Source organism: Pteropus vampyrus, unplaced genomic scaffold (genome assembly GCF_000151845.1).
Source record: "Pteropus vampyrus isolate Shadow unplaced genomic scaffold, Pvam_2.0 Scaffold261, whole genome shotgun sequence".
Classification (NCBI taxonomy): domain Eukaryota; kingdom Metazoa; phylum Chordata; class Mammalia; order Chiroptera; family Pteropodidae; genus Pteropus; species Pteropus vampyrus.
In genome coordinates this window covers 2,716,081-2,729,834 of record NW_011889042.1, presented here as the reverse complement: position 1 = coordinate 2,729,834, position 13,754 = coordinate 2,716,081, and the positions used below count along the sequence as shown (strand labels likewise).

General features: G+C 57.9%; 1 protein-coding gene across 1 annotated transcript in view; it reads right to left on the bottom strand.

The window, feature by feature from the left end:
• Positions 1–12,331, bottom strand: part of TSPOAP1 (TSPO associated protein 1) — a gene marked incomplete at its 3' end in the record, with an annotated part of 20,086 nt that extends 7,755 nt beyond the window's left edge. The window contains exons 1-14 of the mRNA XM_023520388.1: positions 11,245–12,331; positions 10,423–10,530; positions 10,014–10,139; positions 7,257–7,334; positions 7,087–7,170; positions 6,733–6,822; positions 6,431–6,553; positions 6,079–6,183; positions 4,600–4,650; positions 4,172–4,192; positions 3,115–3,319; positions 2,387–2,553; positions 1,051–1,166; positions 663–772 (exon numbers count right to left, since the gene is read on the bottom strand). Coding sequence (XP_023376156.1) covers positions 663–772; positions 1,051–1,166; positions 2,387–2,553; positions 3,115–3,319; positions 4,172–4,192; positions 4,600–4,650; positions 6,079–6,183; positions 6,431–6,553; positions 6,733–6,822; positions 7,087–7,170; positions 7,257–7,334; positions 10,014–10,139; positions 10,423–10,530; positions 11,245–11,574 — 1,714 coding nt within the window. The remainder of the gene's footprint in view (positions 1–662; positions 773–1,050; positions 1,167–2,386; positions 2,554–3,114; positions 3,320–4,171; positions 4,193–4,599; positions 4,651–6,078; positions 6,184–6,430; positions 6,554–6,732; positions 6,823–7,086; positions 7,171–7,256; positions 7,335–10,013; positions 10,140–10,422; positions 10,531–11,244) is intronic.
• Positions 12,332–13,754: the final 1,423 nt, after the last annotated feature.

The following is a 13,754-nucleotide window of genomic DNA, read 5'->3' as shown; positions in this document are numbered from 1 at the left end:
AAAAAAAGAAAAAAGAAAAAGAAAAAGGTGTTGGCTTTTTGGTTTTCTCATAAAAACAAAAAAGTAGCCTGGTGCCCGGCCAGGGCCACCCCGGAGAGCATCTCAAGGCCATGTCTTCTGCAAGCTCTACGCTGTCGCTAGTCTCAGTAATGGGGCATCTGCCTCTGTTGTCTGATCTCCCCATGAGCACTGGAGAATGTTCCTGAAGGTCATATCCTGCGTAGGCCCTGACACCGGCTAACTACTTATTAACACCCTTTCTTGAGCTCTGGACCCTGATTCTTTCTCCCCACGCCCGACCGGAATCCAGCATCAGATCTATGCTACGTGCCTGACCGCGGTGTCACTAGTGTTAAACACCGCCGTACCCTGTCTGCCAGCGCAAAGTGAATTTAGCCAAAATTCCCTGTGTCACTGTCCATTACCTAGACTTAGTAGGCCCTGTCCTGCCCTGCTTGGGGCACACTTGAAGTCAGACCAGCTGCCTGGGTCCCTTCCCCTCCCTTTCCCCACAGGTTGCTAGGTCTCTATGGCCTTTTGGCTGAATCTGAAAAGTTATGGTGGGCTGAGCATGCTGGAGAGGGGTGTGGATGGGTGGAGGTCTTTGAGAAGAGGAGGTTAAAAGCAGGAGAAGAGACAGAATGATCACTCTACCTTCCTACCTTCAAAAAAGCCATCTTCATCCATGGTGCCATAGACATAGATGTACTCGCCAGCAGTAAGCGGAAGCTCTGCCTCTGGGTTCTCGTTGGGGCCCTCAAAGGGGTTGTAGCTGTTAGAGGAGGCGAAGAGGGGGAGGAGGACAGTGACCTGCATCACGTGTCCCGTCTCCTCTCCCCACTGCCCTAGGTCCTTTTGGAGACTTGGCTGTCCACCATTAGCCAAGCTCACTCACTGAGCCCACTCTGGCCCGACTAGGTTAAGAGGACATCTCCAACTGGGATCCCTGTACCAAACTCCCCATCTCCAAAGGCCTCTGTCTTCACCAGGCCCCTTCCTCCCATACCACCCACATGCTGGGGGGATGGGGAGCAGGGATGAGGGGCCCACCTATAGCGTGCGAGGAAGACCTGGATCCTGGCTCCTCCCCGGCTGCCCTCTGGTGCTGCTGGGAGCAGGGAGACGCTGTCTGCCTCCAGCTCCTCCACCTCACTGGCTGTGTCCACCTAGGGGAAAACAGACAGGGCCAGTCCTCTCCAGGACCCGGAGCCAATGGCAAAGCAAGCAGGTTTCTAGGCTGAGCCAGAGGAAGACCCTGCACTGAGAAGGGAAAGTGAGCATGTATGGGACAAGGCCAGCAGTAATGATCCCCGCTGTTTTCTAAATCGGCACCTGAGCCAGCAGGTCCTGGCAAAGCCCAGTTTCCCTAAATGGGGGAGTGGAGACAACCTGGATCCCCCTTGAGCCCTGACCTCTGCTGCACCAATCCAGGAAATAAGATCACATTCCCCATTGGAGATCACATTCCACACCAGCCACACTGGTGTGGGGTGGGTGTCCAACAGAAGTTTGTCTCCTTAAGATAAATATGCAGCAAAGCACTCAAACTATAAAGAGCTGAAGGCAAGGAGGCAGAAGGGGCAAAGAAATCCACGTGAGAAGGATACCCAGCAGGCCTGCACCAGGGCCGCCAAAGCCAGCAACACCGTTCTGTCCCACAAGAGGGCAGCAGAGGCCTGGGGCTGGGTTCTACCACTTTTCACAACCTTGGACAGCAGGGCTGCTCCTGGCCTGCCCGCTCCACTTTCTGGAGTTAGGGAGGTACAGAGAGGTACGAGGTGATCAGAAGAGTTGTGAGTGATGCTCAAGAACTTGGTGATAATAATAGCTGCCTTATGTTAAACATCTACTCTGTGCTCTGCACCCAGGGAGGCGCTTTCCTTAATTTTTTCATGTAATCCTCACAATAGACTTACAAGGTTTTATTAGCTCCAAAATCCAGACAAGGAAACCAAGGCCCAGAAAGGGTCTTTCTTGCCTAAGACAAAGCTGGGATCTGAATCCCAGAACCTGTGCTTTCTCATACACCCGTCGCTTCTGCTACAGAGATTCTCATGAACAGTCTCATTATGTGGATCCCGGCACCAAAGTGTCTCCTTCCATCCAGCCCAGGACTCTAGGGCTTCTCTGAGCCCCAGAAGGGTGGAGCTGGGCAGCCCCAAGGTAGGGCCTGCAGGCGGGCCCTGGAGAGCAAGACAGGCTCAGCCTGAGCTCCCTGCCCACCAGGAGGAATCCGCAGGCCCTTCTCTCCCAGGGCCTGGCTCCACTTCCCAGTGTGGGACCCTGTATAGACCAGCAGCCACCCAACTCCAGAAGAGGTCAGGGCCACCACCCTTCCCCCTTCCCCAAGGCAGAGCCAGACCCCAGACCCCTTCCCCGCACTGACCTCAGGCGTAGGGCATGACTTGGGGCTGTTGTGGATGGACTCAGAGCGAGAGGAGTTGGAGAGAGACTCTGCCTTCTTGGTCGCCCTTCGAGGGGCCCCAGCAAGGGTGGCAGGCTCAGAAGACTTTGGGGTGCAGCGCCCTGGGGAGCCCGGTGGGAGGTCAGGATCTAAAGAGAAGATGGTACATGAGTGTGGAGTCTGTGGTCTGAGGAGGGATCAGGGACCAAGGGTGGAGCCACTTGGACATGAGGGTCAAGCCCTCGATAGCCACATCTCCTTAAAAGAAGGTAAATATTTGGGGGAAACTTACTAAGCAGAGGCGATTTACATATATTATTTCACACGATCCTCCGAGCAGCCTGAGCGGGTGCACTGAGCTATTCCTTTCTGACAGCTTGGGTTTAGCAGCAACCTAAACATGGACTAAGCGAGTGGAGCTGGGACGACCGGACCTGACTGACCACCGGCCGATTTCACAAGCCCGTAGTGCCTGCTACTGTGTCCTAACGCCCAACTCCCAACCATGTCCACGGAGGTCTTGTTTGGGGGAAAGAGCAGTGGCCTGAGACGCCTGGGCCTGACACCCAGACAGCCACTCCTGGCCTGGCTCTAACTTGCTGTGTGGCTTTGGGTGAGTTGCTAGCATTCTCTGATCCTGAATTCTCAGCTCTATACAAAAGCCCCAGGCTTGGGGATTCCAGGCTAATGTCATTGGGAGTCCACCTTACCTTTGGGGCCAGACCCCCGGCAGGGTTGGGGGGTGGAGCAGCAGCAGGGGGGTGGCGGGCGGTCCCCAAGGACACCGCAGCCCAGAGCCGAGGAAAGAAGATCCAAGGGGCCAGGGTGTAGGCGGAAGGCCTGGAGTTCTTGTGCCAAGAGGCTGAAGCGCTCTGTTTGGCTCCGGCACTGCTCCTCAAGCTCTCGAACCCGAACCTGAGCCAAGACCCACCATGACCCACCAGGCCCAGCAAAGCTGCCCAGTCCCTGCCATCACCAGACCCGGCAAAGATGCTTGGTCCCTGCCAACCCCACACAGCCTCACACAGAGATTCAGACCACATCGCCCAGCCCCTAGGCCTGGGCCCCACCCCTCAGCCTGGCTGCCCCACTGCTCTTAATGATACCTGAGTGGAGGGTGAAGCTCTGGGAAGTCCTCACCCCTAATTCTCCCCCAGAGAAGGGCTGGGACCTGCCTCACACTCAGCACCACCTCATGCCCCACGCAGTGGCACTTCCTGCTTCTGGCTGCTTTCTAGGCCAAAAAGGTTGGCTCCCACCCCCATCACTACCATCGCCTCAGGAGTTTTCTCAGCTCCGCTGCTTTTCACCCTCCCACTGTCAATGACCCAAATCCCTGCCCTCAGAGAAGTCCCCAGAGAGAGCCCAATCAGGAGCCAGGGACATCTCTGCAACACGGATAGGCCAATTCTCGAGACCTTTTCTCGTGTCTCCCAGGAGCCCCAGCTTCAGGGGCTCTCCCCTGGTCCACGTCAAGAGGATCATGGGTGAGACTGGTGAGGAACTTCCTCATGGGCTGAGCGGCTAGGTTTTAGAGGACAGAAGTCCCCATGTCTGCCGGGCACAGTGGCAGGCCTGGGACAAGGAGATGGCCCACATGTCCTGTTGGAACTCCAGCATATCTACAGATGCTCAGGTCTGCTCTCAGCCACACCCTGCTCTGTTGGACTTGAGAGCTGGGACCACTTGCACCTGATGCTCGGCCTGCCTGGAGTGGGGATGAAGCAGGGGGACACCCCAGCAGGGTTGTGGATCAGGAGGCTGTACCTGCATGGAATCCAGGGTAGACTGTGGCAGAAAAGCAAAGCACAGAGGAGAGGTTAGACCCTGAGCCTGTGGCTCATTATCCAGAGAGGGAAAGAGAGAGAGGCCCAAGTGGACACCCTCTGGTCAACTCCCTGGACTGAGCGATTCCTAAATGGAAGGATATTTCAAGGTGAAGGCAGCCTCTGGGGCGGGTGGCAATGGAAGACCACTTTCACCAGACCAGGAGCCCTTGCCCAGCTGAACTCTAGCCTAAGGAACAGGCCAATGGTAGAGGGGATTCTCTAGGCCCCGGAGCATTTAAGGGCCCTTCCCGCAACCCCACACCCCAAGCCCCTACACACAGTCCATTCCAGCTCTCCCCGAACTTCCTTTGCCCCCCACCCCACCCTGCAAGCTGGTGTTGCTGGTGGCCACCTCTAGGGACCTACCTCCAACAGCTGCACGGCCCCTTCATGTTCTCTCCTGGCTTCTGCCTGGGCCTAAGGGTGGGAGGAGGCAGAATGCTGAAGGGGGAGGATAAGGACTGGGAGCGGAACAGAGGGAGATAGAAGGGGGGGTGGGAAGGTGAAAGTGCGGAGAAAAAGGAAGAAAGGAGGAGAAGAGGAAGAGGGAAGGACTGGAAAGGGGAGGCTAAGGGCTCCTCCCTCCTGAACGCCCAGCCCTGCTGAGCGCACACCTTAGGCCAGAAGGCAATGGTGTCAAGGGGAGGCAGGTCTCATGCTGTTTCTCTTTCCGGGACATACAGTGTCCCGTTTCTCTCCTACCTCTCTGGGCGCTCCTTCTCAGCCTCATTCACCTGCTCCCTGCCTCCAACCCTTTTTGAATGTTAGGGTACTGCTGGGCCCACTTTATACTCTTCACTTTCCACAAGGGGCCCCTCGAGTCACAGCCCAAAACACATCTTCAAGACCAATATCCCATGACTCCAGACGAACAGATCCAACCGTCCGTGAACACCTCCACTTGCATGTTTAACACGAAACTCAAACCTGGCCGAAACAGAACTCAGAACTCAGGATTCCCTACCTCTCAGATCTGTTGCCCCTTCATCTGTCACCTCCTGGGGAGTAAAAAGCCACACCCTCCATCAGGGTTCGCTCAGCAAACGGGTGACAGATTGGGGACTGTCGTTCCATGACTAGAATCCATGGAGTCTTGGCGATTCTACCTCCAAAATATACTTCAAGTCCGTCCACTCGCTTCCACCTGCACTGCCTGCACCCTAGTCCAGACGGCCATCATCTCCCACCTGGACCCCTGCAACAGTTACAACGCCCGATGGCCCTGCTTCCACAACTGCTCCCCCAGTCCACCACCCACAGCACTGCCAATGTCATCTTCTAAAATTATGAGTCAGATCATACTACTTCCCTGCTTGGGAACTTTCAACAGCTTCTAACCACTCAGAGGGCAAACATCCAAACTCCTTCCACAGCCTTTGGGAGAGGGGTGGGCAGGAGGAGGAGGTGGAATCTGGCTCTTGTCTCCTCCTACTGTTCCGTCCGTCCTACTGCATTCCAGCCACACTGGCCTGGACCCCCAAGCTCTTCCTCGCCACGGGGCATTTGTGCTTCTAGTCCTCTACCTGAAGTGCTCTTCAGCCGGCTCCTTCTTGCCCATGAGGTATTAGAACCTTCCCTTACTGACCTCTCTAAAGTGGCCCCTCACCCCATCCCAGTCACTCTGGTACATCACCCTGCTCACTTTCCCCATTGTACTCATCAGTGATCAGGATCACCTCACTCACAGATCTGCTTATTTGATGATTGGTCAGAGACCTGGTGTTTGCCCACCACTGTCCCCCAGTGCCTGGCATACAGTGGGTGCTCAGTAAATGCTCATTGGATGAGTGGATGACTCAGCTGGGGTCCAGCAGCCTATCACCCTTCCCTAACTTCTGCCCTCACCTGCTGTAGCCTCCGAACCTCCTCCTGCTTCTCCTGCAGGCTGAGCCGAGCCTGCTCATGCTCCACCTCCAGCTGCTGCCGCCGCTGGGCCACCTCCCGCATGTGCTGAAACACAAGACCCTGGGTCAAGGCCAGAGCCCCACCTCACCATTTCTAAGATGAGGGAGCCTCAGACACCATTTGTTCCCGATATCCTCTGGTAAAAAGCAAACCGAGGCTCGAGAAGGGAAGGGACGGGAGGCTCCAGGACTCAGCCTCAGACCCCAGAGCCCCACGAAGGGCATATTCTACTACCCCACTTCCTCCCTGTGCCAGGGACCAGTCCTCTCTCCCTCCTACCCAGTTCTCTCACCTTCAGCACCTGCTCCAGGCTCTCCAGCTTGCTCTGCAGGCCCTGACTCTTGCGAAGGGCCGAGTCCCTCTCCTGCGTCACCCCCAGGAGCTGGCCCCTCAGCTCTGCATTCTCCCACTCCACCTGGAGATCGGGGTGTGGCAGGGAGCTGGGTGGGTGAGCCTTGTCCCACCAGCTCCCTCACCAGGGGGAACAATACCCCTTCGTACTCTCTGGCCCAGTTCTTGGCGGGGGGTGGGTGACGAGGAGACAGGCCTCCGCCAGTGACCAGGGCCCTAGCAGGAGCACAGGCCCCACAGTACCTGCTCCTTCTCCGTGGCTCTCCCACTGAGCCGAGAGTTCTCCTCCACAAGACGGGCATTCTCATTCTGGGCTTCTCTCAGCTGCAGTTCCTGAGAGACCAGAGGAACTCTGGGGAGGGGGCTCGATACCCACATTCCTCCCCTCCCCACGCAGAGGACCCTGCCCTCCCAGATAAGGCCTTCCTCCCCCACCTGGAACCCTGCATCAGCCAGGAAAGGAGAGCCCCTCAGCACAGGAGAGAAAGTGTGTTCTTGAGGGCAAGAGGGATGAAAGCAGAGGTGAGAGGGAACCCACTGCCCGGCCGGCCTAGGGAAAGTGGGGTGCTGGCCTCTGGGAGACCCTCCAGAGCTCACCAGCTCTTCACATCGCCTCTGCTTTTTTCGGGCTTCCTGCTCCAGGCTCTCACATTTCTTCCGCTTCCTGCTGAGCTCTGACTCCTGTGGGGTCAGAACTGAGGGGTCCTCATGTGGCAAGGCAGACCCGTCCACAACAGGGCTCCTCCACCCCTTGGCCTGAGACTTACCAGCTGCTGCACCCTCTGTTGTTTCTCTGGCTCCCCTAGGATCACGGGTGGGTTTTCCACATCCTCCTGGGTTGCGGCCTGGAAATGCCCAGGAGCAGGGGGGCTGGCATCTGAGAACAGGGCCCAGGGGCAGCTTGCCCCGAGCCCAGCCTGTCCGTGGGAGATTCCCACCCCATCTTACAGTCAGCAAAGAGATCCCTGGCCAAGAAGGGGCTGGGTGCTGTCTGCCCACCCTCTCCTATCATCTCCAGCTGATGCGTAAGTGCAGAGGCTGCACCTCTGGGTCCTCCAGACACAGTACTTTGAGATCATGAGACCCATGTGTGCCCTGGGAGATAGGTCCCTTATCCAGGCCAAAGCTTTCCTTTTTTAGCTTTTTCCAGCAGCAGCCCTGCTCTGCGCTCAATAACCGTCCTGGTGTCCTTCGGTAACCGGCAGAGAACTAGGAGGCCGCCTAGGTCCCCAGGGATGTGGTGTTCCCAGAGCTAGGGGTTCTGGACCATCCAAATCTTGGCTTGGCCTAGAGCACTGCAAACCTGGCCAGACCCTCCCATAGCTTCCCCCAAGCCCACCCTGTCTCACTTTCTATTTATCTGTGCAAACTCTAGGGGAGGACAAGTCTTGATGGGAGGTGCACCTCCTTCCCTGAGCCACGCAGAGAGGCAAACTCTGAGCAAGAAGCACCCCGCACCTGGAGGCCTTGGTCGCTATGGAGACCTTCTTTCCAGAAGGAAGTGGACCTAGGTGCTACCCAAGGAGAGAAGATAGAGAGGGGCCAAACCTCTAAGTTCTAGGGGTCTGGAGTGGGGTCCCTCGCCCTCGCGACAGGGGCTGTCTAAGCCCGGCGCCCAGTGAGGGTCGCCCGTACCTGGAGCGGGGTCGGACGCACCTCCGCCCCCGGGTAGCCGAGGCCGGGCCTAGGCGACCAGGCAGGCGCTGAAGGGGGCGTCCCCGCGCTACGCCGGCGGCGGGAGGCGGCGGCGCGGGCTGAACCCCGGGCGGCTGCCAGGGCAACCAGGGATTTGCTGCTGGGCTGTACCACTGGCAGCGCAGCAGGGGCGGCGGGGCGGGCCCCGCGGGAGGCAGGCCTACCGAGGGCGGACCCCGATCCCCCGGGCCGGGCGCCGCGCAGGTATGAGCGCTGGGAGGCTGGGCGGGGACCCTGCCCCTGGCGTCGGGAAATCTCCCCAGCCCTTGGAGTTCGCACGCCGCCACCAGGTTCTCGGGGTTCTGAGCGCGTTTCAGAGGGAGATCGCGGAGCCGTCCCCTTCCCCATCTACACATACCCACACACCTGCCCTTGCGCCGGCGCTCACCTCTCCCGGAGCCCCGGGGGCGGGCGCCCCCGCTCTGACCCCGGCAGTGGGGCCCGGGGCCCGGGACGGCAGCGGTGGCGGCTCCTGCTGGTTGCGCAGGGCGATCTGCCGCTGCAGCCGCAGTACCTCCCGCTGGGACTCGCGCAGCAGCCGGTCGAAGTCCCGCACGTAGAGCCACTGGGGGCCCTCCTGGGTTGCAGGGACAGGGAGGGGAGTTTGGCCTAAACCCCTGCGCGCCCCACGCCGTCCCCTTGCTGGAAGGGCTCTGACGCGCGGGAACGTGCACATCCTCCCATGCATACATGCCTGGTCACAGGTGCGTGAGTATACAGCCACATGCTTCTGCTAGCCCGTGTGCAGACATACACAGTAACTCATTTACTGGGCATTCGCGGTGTGCCCGGCACTGTGCTAAATGTCGTGTGAGCATTGCTTCGGGCAAATGTGACATGCGAGGATTCAGACGGCCCGTACCACTGGCGTACAGCCTGAAGCCTGGAGCACAGAAATTCCCGGGTCTGGGACTCATGGCTCCGCCCCCTTCAGTTCAGTCTTCTCCCCGCTCCCACCTGGGCCGTTGCCAGGGGAACCTACTCCCCGGCAGCCTCCACCTTCCCGCTTCATTTGCATCTAATTAACATCTCGGTCTACATCCCACAAGCCAGGCTGGTGGCCCTGTGTAGGGCTGAGCTGGATGGGGTGACCAGGGCCTCCTCGCACCTTGCCCGCCAGGGTGAGCCTGGCCTGCAGCTCCCTGCACTCCCGCTGCAAGGCAGCAATCTGCTTGTCCTTGGCCAGCAGGGCGCTGGCTGTCTCACTGAGGTCCTGGGCTCGCTGGCGGGCCAGGGCCTTCCGGCACAACTCCAAGCTGGCCCCTGGACAGGGCATGGGGGCACTCACCTGGCCAGAGGAGGGGTAAGGCCAATGGTCATCTGAGGGCTGGGGCACTTCTCCCACTCCTCAGCTCCTCCCAAAAGAGGGGTTAGGATGAAAATCTAGAAGTGTGGCCTCCTGCTTTTATCTTATGTCTGGGGCCTCAGGGGACCAACAGCCTCACTTGACCTCATCCCATCAACCCTCAAGCAGGACTGAAAGGGTTAACCACACATCCTAGTTTAGGCCCAAAGGATGCTGCTAATTTAGGCCTGCCACTGTAATGGGTCTCATCCCTGCCCCCACGGGCTCTGCACCCAGGGATGAGCTCAGCAGGGGGCTATAGCACCAACATGTGGTAATCTAGAATCCTGCTCCTTCCTTCCTCCAGTAGCTCCAGAAACCCTCAGCCTTCTAGCCTGGTCAGCATTTCCCCTTCCTACACTATAGCCCCTGCTTTCCTGGATGCTGAGTCCACGACTCCCAACCCCTAGCTCTCGGGCCTATCCCTGGGTCCTCTCTTCCCTGGTCACACAGCCTTCATCCGGCGGCCTCTAGTCCTCACCACCTTCAGGTTAGTCTCCTGCAGTTTCCGAGCCCTCTCCTCCAGGCGCTTGGCAATGACCGCCAGTTCGGCATTCTTCCGCTTCAGCCTCCGAACCTTCTCCTCTGTCTCTGGAAAGCTGCTCTTCCTCTGACAAGGGATCGGCCAGAATAGAGACATGTGGGGAACACCCAGTAGACTCAATCCTAACTACCCAGGCCTTGGGCTAGAGCCCTGGGCTCACAGTGGGGTCCTCGGCAACTCTAGGTAGGGGTCCGCCCTCTTTGGGTCAAGGATCAAGTCACTTTCGTGTTGCCCCCACTTGGAGAGATGTACATGGGATGAGGAGGACACTGAGGCAGAGGGCTGGGGTGTCTGAGTCTGCCTTCCCCCAGCTCCAACCAGGACCCAGGACTCGCTTTCCAAGCCTCACCAGCATCTGGTTTTCCTCCTTAAGGATGGCACAGCGCTGCTGCAGCTCCCCCAGGGCCCTCAGCAGCTTCGGATTGGGCCTGTCCCCGAAGCCCATGTTCAGTTTGCCCTGGCATGGGAAAGGACAGGGTACAGGGCTTCAGGAGCCCACACTATCTAGTCACATCCCTCCCTATACTGTTCTCTCCCACGTCCCAGGCCTTCAGAGTACAGCACAGGAGGTCCAGGAGAAGGGGCTATTTAGTCCTTCCCACCCACACTGCACCCCCAACCCTGGGACCCCCTCTGGTAGTCCCCAATTCTTTCCATCCCTGTTCATCTCCTCCTAAGAAATGCCAGCTCAAGCTCCCATCCCCACCCCTCCAGGCTCCTCGTGGCCCCTGAGTCCCCTCCCCCGAAGTCCTGCTCCCTCCATCTTCTACTGGAGACTACCCAAAATCTTGTCCTAGCGCCGAGCCCCCTCCCCTGAATCTGCTCCCCCTGGACCCTGCTTCCACTATATACCTCCACACACCCCAGTATCCTCCAGCCCCCAAGGACAGAGACTCATGGAGGAGGCGACACAGACATATAGTCAGAGAGATACTAACAGAGGGAGGGGTCGTCGCAGGGCCAGATGTTTACAGACAGGCAGAGAGTCAGAAGGACAGACAGATGGCAAAAAATGGAGCCTCTGAGATTCCTGCCCAAAGAAGGGAGGCCACACAGTCACCAAGATGGACTCACAGAGACAGGCCATGAGAGGAGAGGTGGGCAGCAGGGTTGCATACCATGTCCAGGGCCCCCCCCACCTCTCAGACCGAGCCTTCCACAGCTCCCTTACCTTACGGAAAGCCTCCACCTCCTCATCATCCAGCCTCAAGCAGCTGGGTCCTGAGCTCGATGCTTGTTGCCCCAGGCTGGGCAGCCCAGGTTCTGTTCCTTCAGGGTCAGCGCCCCCCACAGGCCCAGGGCTCTGGGTTCCCTGGGGCTCGGAGCTCTCCAAAGTGTCCAGTTCTCCAACCTGCAGAACTGCCGGAGTATCACCAATGCTTGGGGCTGCACCTCCAGGTTCGCCCCCGTGACCTGGAGTCCAGCTTTGCCAGGCGGGCAGTGCCCATGGCTCCATGGCTCCAGGGTCCCCTGGCCGTGGGAGGGGTGTCAGTTGCTCCATGGTACTGCCAAGGGGTCCCAGGACGCGGGCCGAGGGACATCACCTAGCCAAGTGGAGGAGCTGGCGAGGGTCATGCCAGGCCAGACCCTTTCCTTTCTGAGCTCTTGGCTTCACCGGGGCTCCATTCAAGGTTGGCCGAGTTCTTCCTCACCCACAAAGGAGGCTGCGGGAGTCGGAGCTGCCAGAGCTAGAGCCGGGGGTATGTGAGCTATGTTTGCTCGTGGCTGTGTGTGTGAGAGTGTGTGGAGGAGCAAGGATGTCCCCGTGGGGGCTGGGAGGATGTGCAGAGGCCACGGACAGCAGCGCCTGGGTGAGGGTGTGCGTGTCTCCGGGTCTGTCTATGCGGGTCAGCGCTGTCTTATGTGTGTGTTTGGAGGATGAGTGCCCCCACTTGTGCGTGTTGGGGGGTAGCGGTTCTGTGTGGCACTGTCTGTGCCTGTTTCGGAGTTACCAGTTGTTTCTGTGTATGTGTGTGTGGGTGTCTGTATTGCAGGGCTGTGGCAGCGTATGATGCTGTCACTGGTTGTATCTGAGCATCTGTGTGGTGCAGCTGTGTGCATGGGTGTCATTGTGTGTCCATCAGCGTCTGTGAGTCTGGCTATCCATCACGACCCCTCAGCCTGGTTAGGATCCGCAGGAGCTGCTGGGGGTGATCCCCAATGGTCCGCTGTAGTCCTTTATCTCCTGCTCCTCTCGCCGGTGCTGCTCGCTCGCTCGCTAGCTCGTGGGGCTGCGGGGCTGGTCCTAAGGAGGCCTGGGTCGGTGGGCTGCTTGCCTCATAGTCTCTGTCCCTGCCCTACCGTCCCGGAACCCTAAGAAGGTGGGCGCGGAGGAGGGCTGAGCCTCAGAATGGGGCGCGGGAGGGGGGGGGTGAGCAGAGGAGAGCCAGCCCTCCCCTCCCCCTCCCCTCCCCTCCCACCCACCAATAGGAAGTCAGCTGCTGGTTTCCATGGTGATGGCGCTGGACTGGTGGGCTGGACCGGCAGGCAGGGTCGGGACAGAGGGAAGCACAGGTTCCTCAGGGAATCCCTGCCCAGTGCCCTCCATATGTGGCCTCCCACACCCTCATACCTTCTTGGGTACAGAGGCAAGGGAGGCTGCAGACTGTCCTCCCAACATGGGAGCCCCAGACCATAGAGACAGAGACAGGAGGTGATATGACAGAGATCCAGCCATGGAGAAAGCAGGAGTAGAAAAGATGGAAATGAGATGAACTAAAGAGAAACAGAAATCAAGAGTATGAAAACAGGAAGAAGCAGAGACAGAGATAGAAATAGACTGAGAGAATTGCTTCAGCTTTCTCCTGGCAGAGTGCATTTTGGGGGCAATTTGGCCATCTTGGGCCAGCAGAGGAGACTGCATGGTCAATTGCACTGGCTTTGCCCCACAGTGTCAGGAAATTCACCTTCTGTCTAGCCTTAGGCCTTTTTGCTATGGGAAAGATGGTGTTTTGAGACAAGGACATGGGAACTACCCCACCCACAAGTCAGCCAGTATGTGGGGACAGGAGCCTAGATGAAGTCCTGAGAGGCAGAGGTATTGGGAGAGGCCACAGGGAGGCAGACACTGCTCCCTCTGAACCTGGGACTCAGTCCATCTACACACAAGCTCGCCTCAGCCAGGGTTGGGGGCCCTCGTGTGGCACCCCCAGGAAATAGCAGCAACTGGTGCTGAACCGCAGAGCCCCTGACCAGGAGGGGCTCCACCCAGGCCAGAGCTGCTGGAACTGTGGGTGAGGTGCATGGGGAGGTGGTGACATCCTTGCTTTCCTAAAGCAGTGTGTAGATCAATATGTGCACCACTACATGATGTGTATGTCAGGATATAAATGTGTGCCATTATAAATTACGGGTATAAATTATGTGCATGTACATGTGTAGTCAGCATATATAGAATAAATGTATATTTAGCTCTCTGTGCGAGGGGCTATAGCATTATTTTATATATATACACACATGTATGTATGTACGTGTGGGGGCTATTAGGTGTCTATGAGCCTCATTGGATATATATGTATGCATTTTTCTATGTGTGTGCCATTTCATATATGTCTACTTGCTACAGTATGCCGCTATGTACATGTGAAGCTATGATTGTGTGAGTGTATAAATTACAACACATATGTCGTGGCATATGTATATGTAAATATATATGTAAATATATATAATGACATGGTTATA